The sequence below is a fragment of the Limulus polyphemus genome, unplaced genomic scaffold, assembly GCF_000517525.1.
Source record: "Limulus polyphemus unplaced genomic scaffold, Limulus_polyphemus-2.1.2 Scaffold6427, whole genome shotgun sequence".
NCBI classification, from domain to species: domain Eukaryota; kingdom Metazoa; phylum Arthropoda; class Merostomata; order Xiphosura; family Limulidae; genus Limulus; species Limulus polyphemus.
Genome location: NW_013672037.1, coordinates 7,626 through 17,588, shown reverse-complemented (window position 1 = coordinate 17,588; position 9,963 = coordinate 7,626). Strand labels below are relative to the sequence as shown.

At 30.9% G+C, this 9,963-nt stretch overlaps 1 protein-coding gene across 3 annotated transcripts in view; it reads left to right on the top strand.

Moving 5' to 3' along the window:
* LOC106473712 (L-threonine 3-dehydrogenase, mitochondrial-like) overlaps nucleotides 1-3,438 on the top strand; it is a 16,736-nt gene extending 13,298 nt beyond the window's left edge. For all 3 annotated transcript variants that reach the window (XM_013934390.2, XM_013934389.2, XM_022402110.1), the window contains exons 7-8: nucleotides 1,240-1,506; nucleotides 2,819-3,438. In XM_013934390.2, the coding sequence (XP_013789844.1) occupies nucleotides 1,240-1,506; nucleotides 2,819-2,949 (398 nt within the window). In that variant the 3' untranslated portion in view covers nucleotides 2,950-3,438. The remainder of the gene's footprint in view (nucleotides 1-1,239; nucleotides 1,507-2,818) is intronic.
* Nucleotides 3,439-9,963: the final 6,525 nt, after the last annotated feature.

Genomic DNA, 9,963 nt, shown 5'->3' with positions numbered 1-9,963 from the left:
AATAAGACCCAAACTTAAAGCTTCTTCAGAATCAGTCTTATTACTGGCACAGTTTTTAATAAGACCCAAACTTAAAGCTTCTTCAGAATCAGTCTTATTACTGGCACAGTTTTTAATAAGACCCAAACTAAGAGCTGCTTCAGAACCAGTCTTTGACTGGTTCTGAAGCAGCTTTAGTTCGGGTCTTATTAAAAACTGTGCCAGTCTTGTTACTGGCACAGTTTTTAATAACATCCAAAGCTCAAATACAATAACATTTTTTCTTTATAAAAAAAAGTTTCAGTGTTTGAAGAAAGGAATATTTAAATCTGTATGGGACACACATAAGGAAAGATGGAAATGAAAAATGATTTTTATAGAATACATTGTGTGTTATAAAACATTTATACAAATCAATAATAAAATATTATGAACTTACAAAAATACCAATATTTGAAATAAATTAACGCATAAAATAAAATGATTTAAAACATAACTTAAAGTGACTAATAACAATTTAAATAATCAGGATGTACAATAATAGAAAGGAATTTCAAAACTGAACATTGATAAGTAGCGGGTTAATCCAGTCAACAGTTAATCCAGTCAACAGTTAATCTAGTCAACAGAGTATTTGTTGTTTTGTATCATGATGATTTGACCAGAAAAATTATTATTAAACAATGAATAATCAATTTCAAGAAAAGATACTTTCCTGCTTATTTTGGGTATGTTTGTTATTACATTGATATCCGTGATAACGTGTATAAACTAACCCTATTTGAATTATTGGGTTACCTATTTCCTGACTATAAGTCAACCTGTATAGTATCCTGTAAATTTTATTGTGTTTTTTGAAAGAAAAAAAAAGCATGTGAACGTACCTTCATTTTTAAGACAAAGGTTTTAGGTGACAAGATAAATTTGAAATTTAGAAACTAAATATAATATTTAAATCTGTTCAGTATATTTGGTCATATTCTACATTTTGACTATTTATCATCCACAGTTAAAAAGAACTTTTTAATTGAACTTGATAAGTTATACATCTTTTTCTAAATTACACAAACAGTCATTAAACTATAAAGTGAAAATAATGAAGTGATTGAAAGACTGATATGTACAAGTTTCTAAACGTTAGTTGTGGTAAAAATTTGGATAAATTTAAACCCTGGATGATTGTAGAGTTACTTGTGTTTTTCATTTTATGGTTATTGACTATATTTGACTTAAAAGTATTTGATATTTGGCTTTTTGTAGATTATGCCGTTCAAATTTTCCACGATGTCATCAAACAAGGCAAGTTTCAGTGCTACCTTAGGCCTAACACCCGTCTTCCTATGATGTATATAGACGACTGTTTGCGTTCATTGATTGAAGTTATGGAAGTTCCCGAAGAGAAACTAAAACTTAGAACCTATAACGTTGCTGCAATAAGCTTTACTCCTGAAGAACTGGTTCAAGCTCTCAAAAAATTGATCCCAGAGTTTCACGTGTCGTACCACCCTGACTCCAGACAAGACATTGGTATGTGTGTATATGATGTGGTTTTCACCACTGTGTGTGTGTTTGTCAGCAAGATTTTTCTATAATGGCTGAATGTATTCGGACAAAAGTTGGTATACATTTGGACTATGACCCTACTTAGGAGTGATTAGTCTTTGGAGGGTCAAGGTCACAAACCTAAAAATTTCTTGTCTGTTAAAATGGGGACAGATTTTTAACAGAAATTTTGCTCTGTAACTCAGTCAAAAATTTGATGGTCACGTGTAGAATATTATTCTTCGTTGTCCTGCCAAAAATGATCCACGTCTATTGATAATGGCAGATGTACAGACACATTTTTGTATTTTTATAAACCACTGGTGGACAACTGTCATCAGACTTCGAAGTTAAGGACAGAGATACGTCATGATAAACAATTTATTAAACGGGTCAACAGACAGAACAATGTTCCTACCACTTCTTCAACGTCAGAAGCAGAGTGAATCGGCTGATCTGTCTAGCCTGAATGTTTTAATTTTATTAATTCTAAGAGAGAGAGAGAACAAAACAGTTCTTAAATTTCAATGTTTAATTAGCCACAACGTTGCTCCTTATGTAATTGGTATCATCATTTGTATATCAAAAATCTAAATCTTTATATATTAAATACACATTTGAATCAATGATTTTGGCCCAAATCCTGAGCAACCAAACCTTAATTATTATTGAGGAAGTCTTGGGAATATGGTTTTGTAATTATTACATACTAGTCTAAATTATTAATTTATTGAGATCATTTGAATGTATTGGCAAAAAAAAGAAGTGGACTTTTTAAAAAAATCATAACAATCTCAAGATTTTGTGGAGAGATTCTGGTAATTTGACATTTTGTTTTGTTTGTTGTTTTAAAATGTAAAATCAAGAATGGCTTTAATGAATCAAGTCTAAATTATTAATTTATTGAGATCATTTGAATGTATTGGCAAAAAAAAGAAGTGGACTTTTTAAAAAAATCATAATCTCAAGATTTTGTGGAGAGATTCTGGTAATTTGACATTTTGTTTTGTTTGTTGTTTTAAAATGTAAAATCAAGAATGGCTTTAATGAATCAATTTGAAGTATTATTCAGTAATTTTTAATTAATTTTTTTCAGAGCAACATGAGATCAAATAATTTGCTCATAATGTGAACAGACATTTTAAATATGTTCAGTAACTTATCGTAACCGTTACAGTATTTTAAATTACAAAACACTTTGAATTTTTAATATTTTTTAAACTTTGTTGATAGAGTGGTTAAATAATACTGAGAAGTGATAGTTAAGTTTTAATTTTTTTTAATTGGCTTTTTTCAGCTGATTCCTGGCCGGAGGTGTTTGATGACAGCAATGCTAGAAATGACTGGGGATGGAAGCCCGAGTACGATATTGATCGCTTATGTGAAGTGATGGTTGACAAATTACAAGCAAAATATCCAAAGAAATGAAAGATACCATATACTTTTATTCTGTTTTTAAACAGAATTTTTCCATTGACCTAAAATTATAGATAAAAATAAAAGCAGTGTAGGTTTTATCCAGTTTATATATATTGATACTTTGCAATTAATATTTACAAAAGTTAATTTCTAGTAAAAACGTAAGAAAAGTGACCGACCCATTGTAACATTAACAGACTCTTTACATCTCATTTCTAGCTGTGAAGTTGAATTTAGTTGTGATATATTTGTGATTTATCATTGAAACGTTTTAATAACTATTTTATTTTTGGAAGCGGAATCTCTCTCGTTGTATTTTTGATATACCAAAAACAAGCTTTCACCAAAGTGAAAAAAATGTGTTTTTTTTTATTATTATTCTGTTTAAAATGATGAGGAAACGAAACATGTGATTCATAAAAAGTTTTAGACTTTTTTTTTTTTCGTTCACTAACATTTAGGTTGGAGAATTTTTTATTTTTTTTTGGAGTTAATTTGTTCGTGTAAAATACTTACCTAAATTATTTATTGAATTATATATATAGAAGTTATTGTTTCAAACAATAACATACAAGAATTGTTTCAAACAATAACATACAAGAATTGTTTCAAACAATAACATACAAGAATTGTTTCAAACAATAACATACAAGAATTGTTTCAAACAATAACATACAAGAATTGTTTCAAACAATAACATACAAGAATTGTTTCAAACAATAACATACAAGAATTGTTTCAAACAATAACATACAAGAATTGTTTCAAACAATAACATACAAGAATTGTTTCAAACAATAACATACTTTAATAGAAATAAATGCAAATTAACTAAATTGATAATTGTTCCCAGTTTTGTTATTGTTTGTCTACATTATTGAAAAAACTGATAACATTGTGAAAATGTTTGTTTGATGTTTTTATTTTTTAAACACTTTATAATATTTTCACAACAAACTGTTATTTGATGTAAGATGACAAAAATAATGTTTCAGTATAAGGGGAAAATTTTAATAATTCTTAGTTAACGACAGCGTGTCTAGTGTTAACGCAGTTATTTGAAAAAGAAATTGTTATATTTAGTATGATACCAAAAAAAATTGGTAAACATTATTTTTATGTTGCATTTTTTTTTTTTTTAGTTAAATGTATATTTTATACTGGGTGTTCATGTTGGGTTATGTTTTCATATTCTAGGCTTTCTTGTTTGTTTACAGAAACTATTATGTTCTTAGGCTTAAAGTTGCTTACAAATAAACTCTAGCTAATTTTATCAATTAGAGAATACTTAAAGAAACACTTGAGAATTACTCATTTACAAACTGTCTGTCATGTTGTTTACTGTCACAATTACACACTTAACTGCTGGTAATTCTGACTGCAACATCTGGTTGTATTAAACACGTGGGGGCTGTAACTTGGTTATGGGACTTCATGATTGTGATGTAATACCACACAGATGTACAGTATTAGTAACTCATGTTTGAGCTTACTTTTAGATGACCAAAAAAAAACACGTTAACCCCTACAATTTTCATTGTAGTAATAGTAACGTGAATCGATGTGTTAAGATTTTATTTTTCGGTTTTAAAGTTTTATTTATATTGACAAACATAGATAGAACACGGGATTTAATTTTAGCCAAATAAAACGGTTTATTTGTATTCATAGAAGTTATTTATAACTGCCGTCATTGTTGTTAATGAATGTAGTTTAACGATGGATTATATGGCTTAAAGTTGTGAAAAAATTCGATCATCTTACATAAAGAATTTGACAAGTTAATATGATTTTAATAAAATGTTTTTAAATGTGACTTCCAACAAACCTGATGGACTTGATGTTAAGCACCAGGTGGTTACCTCAGAACCAAAAATAATGCTAGAAAAGTCTGTAAAAAGGACGGGTCATGAGAACCGTATCTATTCTTATTTTGAAGTGTGATTGGCCAAACGGTCAGTATCTTGTAATGTGTTTTCAATATACATTGGTTTTGGTGCAGGTTATTTACGTGTAAATGATAAATATACACATATATTCAGATTTAAATTAAATTCCAGCGTATTTACTTCAAGTGAAAATTCAAGAGGATCAACCTATTTTATTGTACTGTGATATTCTTCCTAAAAAAATTACTATTTAAACAATAGAGAAATAATGATTTTTTTATTGTTATATATATATATATGAATATTCGACTTTTTTTGGTCTTTGAAATTGTTAATGAGCAAAATTGGTAGAAATGAATACAAACATCACATTTAAATGGAGAATAATGTATAACAATGATATTATTTTACTTACTTAAGTTTCATTACTTCTACTAGTTAAAAGTTTTTCATTGTCTTGTTAACAGTGGTTTTTATCTTCCCATTTTTTTCTTCAATAGACAAAGCTTGGATGAAACGTAAATAAAGTGTTTCTTTTATGTCTTCTATTGTTTGTATATGTAGCAACGTATTTTACTATATATATATATACATACTATATATACATTTATAGGTTATTGTCGTTGCCCAATAACAGCTCGATTCCTGCTTTCAAGACTCCTAGACCGTTCCGATTACTGTCTGCTAGTGCTAGGCTTACTTAGACGTGATTCGCATCTTAAACATTTGTTGATTTTAATAACGCCAGTAAGACTGAACTTAAGGATAACAGAACTTTTATAGAAGAATAAATAAATCTTATTTCAAAGTTAACGTTAACAAATACAACATATTTGTTAGTTTTGTGGACGAATCATAATTCATATCTACGCTCGTAACGATACCTTAGTCTTAACATGTAATGATTGATAATTAAAAAAATTAAATGATACAGTAATTGTAGTAAGGTCTTCAAAAAAGTAGCGTTTTTTAATAAACGTTGTAATTAGTGAAAAATTAGGAAATATTAAGCTAATAAACAATATTCAATTATTATTCAATGAATTATATATGAAACTCGACGCTGGAAATAAACTAACGATGATTGCGCCACCTATCAAATTTAAAAGTGGATAGAAATTTTGTTAAACTAACCACGGAACACGACAAAACCTTGTGTAAATTGGTTTAAATAATTTAGCTCGACATTTTTGACTGACATATTTAACACTGTTTCAATAATACAAAAGACAAAGAGTTAAAGCATACCCATGAAGAAGGTCCTGTTTTTTAAAATAAATAATTAAACCTTAGAGCTACTAACTGAAGATAATTTTACAAAGTTACTATGTATCTTAGTAACATTAATAGAGGCTTTGATTTAGAGAGAGCCTAGGTGGAAAGAATATCCACGAAACGTTATTCGTTGAATGCATCTACTGGACATAAAATAAAAAGTGTGCATCACAAAAATCTTTGGCTTACTGCATGAACATTAGATAAGCAAAAATGTTGAAAATTTTATCTACAGTCTCTGACTTTTAGAATCTTGTTGTGTGAGTATGGTTCAAACTCAACTATTTACAATAATCGCTACAGTAACGATGTAGGCTTATTTCATAAAATATTTTTATTTTTCAGTATATAGAAAGGGTTAACAATAATTTTGTTTGGTCTGGATCAATTAACTCTACGCAGAGAACATCATAAAAAGTTTAACACTGACTCCTTAAATCATTAGGACTACCGAGAGAAGTTGTTTCTTGTTGAGTGCAAAGCTAGAGAATGGGCTATCAGTATCGGAATAAGCCTACAGACTTACCGCTGAACTACTGGGGAGATCTAATAAGAGAAACGAAATATTATAGTATTTTAATATCCTTATAAACACAAGTTAAAACTTCAAAATATTAGTTACTTTACAGACAACAGTGACATTTAAAAATATTAATATGATAATGTGGGCAAAATCTAGTGACGAATTTACCCAAAACTACTTTTACATGTACACAAGCTGAGGTACGCGTTCTTTATCCGGGTTGATAATGTTGCGTCAGCGAGGTCACGTGACTATTGTCACGCCACGTTTTCTAGAAATATCCCGTTCCTTCGTGAATGCCCTAGCATTTACTAGATTGGGGTAGTCTGGTATATATAAGATGGTCACAACGTGACGGGACAAAGGTGTAGGTAATGAGTAATTGAATGTATGCGGACAAAATATTGTTGGCCTCGTGAGACGTGAATTATAGTGTTGTTATAGAGCGACTATTGAAATTAAGTGTATCGTAAAGTTGTATTCGGAAAGAATAAACCAGTTTTATTTAAGAAAGGACTTGTGTCGCTAAAGTTTCGTCGGAACGAAGTTACGGAAAATTAACTAGCGAACGGAGACGTAACAATAACTTTAAAAAATTGTGAGGGGGTGGATGCTATGATAAATAACGCAAAAATCCTAACTTTCACACAATTGATTTATAACATATTATTACCTCATCAAAAGTTTTGTATTAGGCTTAAGAAATCACTACGTATATATTTAAAACATGGTGTACACTGTGTGATGGTCAGGATGGCTTTGTACGAAGAGGTAGCGACTAATGTAGTGGCGGTAGGGGTGCTTTCTGTTACCCGCTTTCAACACCCGCCTCTTAATGTTCTTCCACACTGTTTCATGTTATTAATTAATTGACGGCAATTGGCCGCAGAAGTGTCTTACAGGCCAAAGTTGAAAGGTCACGGGTCAAAGTAGAAAGTGGGCATAACTCGAAAAACCTCTCTTAATATCAGCCTTATGTTGGCTGTTGGAGTAGAAACTTCAGCTGAGTTTATGTATTATTGCAATAGTGGTAGCCATTTTTTTCATTGCATTCCTCCATAGAAAATGCTAGTGCATTCTTTGAGTTACACAACACGTTTATGTGTTCTCCCCTCCACACTGTGTGTATGTTGTGTTATAAAAAAATTAATGTGTATTTTCTTATAGCAAAGCCACATCGGGCTATCTGCTGTGTCCACTGAGGGGAATCGAACCCCACCCGCCTGTTTTAGCGTGGTAAATCTGAATACTTATCGCTGCCTCACTGGGGGACGGAAAATTTAATAAAGTTATTTTTTGCTTGGTGTAGAAACGTGGCACTATCCATAAATGTAGTTAACGTTAACTTACGCCAAAGATAATTAATGCTCAATAACATCAATAATGAGGGTGGAGGAGTTGTGAACCCCCCATTAACATGCCCCTTGTTCCAAACTATTATCCCACAAAATTTGTTTGAGATTGGCTCAGCGACCTAGTAGTAGTTAAATAAGGGACAAACAGACAGACACACATATTTTTTATGCTTTCTATATATATATATATATATATATATACACACACTCGAATTGTTCATCCAAATAGTAAAACATTGAAGCATAGGATTAATTGCGTTGTTGAACTAATCTCAGCTTTCGTTACCATGCTGATGTTGTCAGAAAGATTTATCCCAATCATTTTAATGAGAGTTTTTAAAATGTGGTAGATAGCTTTATTTGGATTTGCAATGATATCTTATATTATATATTTTGCACCTAAATCACACTTAATAGTGGCATTTAACATGCTGTTTAATTCTGAAATTCCACACAGTACCGTTTAACAGTGCCAAAATGATTGTCAATGCTAGGACTAATAAACTTGAATAATGGAATTTGACTATCACTCTTATAACGTACCCATGCCTCAAAAGTGCAACGGGTAAGTGAATCGTGGTCCCTTAGCTTTACAGTCTGGCACTTTAATCACGAAGCAATACTAACAAAAACTTGTAAAGGATTGAATAATTAAAATCCCTGTTAGTTTTGAAAGCTTATAATAACTTGATGGTTGATACTTTAAGTCTGTGATTGGTCAGCTGTTCCGCGATGGTTGTTAATTTAGGTCTGTGATTGGTCGGCTGTTCCGCGATGGTTGTTAATTTAGGTCTGTGATTGGTCAGTTGTTATATGATGGTTGTTACTTTAGGTCTGTGATTGGTTAAGCTGTTATATGATGCTTGTTACTTTAGGTCTGTGATTGGTCAGCTGTTCCGCGATGGTTGTTAATTTAGGTCTGTGATTGGTCAGCCGTTCCGTGATGGTTGTTACTTTAGGTCTGTGATTGGTTAGCTGTTATATGATGGTTGTTATTTTAGGTCTGTGATTGGTTAAGCTGTTCTGTGAAATCACATGAAGATTTTAATAAAAAACAACGTCTGAGTTGAACTTTTCTGCAAATATTCTGAAACCTATTACAAATATAATTATTTCTTGCTTCTTAGTCGCGTGATCGTAATTCTAGTAATTTCGTTCATTGTCCAGTTGCGTGAACTGAGCTCACATGAACAATACTAAAACGACTTGTAATAACATTATAGATAATTGTTGAGAAAATTGGCTGTAGTAATCTTCGTAACCTATAACGTAATATAAGTTTATGTTACCAACTTATCGCTTCTTTTCGTTTTTTGTAAATATGCCGTTTTCGGACATATAATCCACTAAGTTCTCAGGCTATTTCAGAAACCAGTAGAGCTGAGTACAGATGAACTAAAGCTATTCAGACCAGAATATCGTTTTGTTTGTTTGTCTGTTATAGCCGTCCATAATTTTGAAGTGGTAGACTAGCTTTGTGCTTAACTATAGACATATAAAAGGAAAATCGACAAGTCTTTGTAACATTAATAGCATGATCAGGTTAGTTAGGCTTAGAATTAAAGTATGAAACGATAAAAGCAAAAAAAAAAAATGCAACAGCTAAGATTTTTTTGTATACTTTGTGCTACTATGTTCAGGCTTAACAGACCTCTTAAATATTCATATAAATATGAGATTGTCGCTGCAGTTCGTAGTTAGGTTGAATATCTAAATAAAACGACAAAACCGAGAATACTTGCAAATATCTAACCAGGTGGTTATAAATTGAGCTGAGATAAATCGTTTTTTATATCCTTCTGTGGGTTCAAATCGTGAAAATCGGTTTAATCAGTAAACAATGCAGGTAAAGTATGACTTGAAGATGTCAAAGGTCTTGTTGATATTTTATGTAAAATATCCATATAACACACGTAGTTAAGGCTTAAAGGTACAACTTTTAATTACATAGCAAATTCACAAGGCTTTACAGATTGTAATC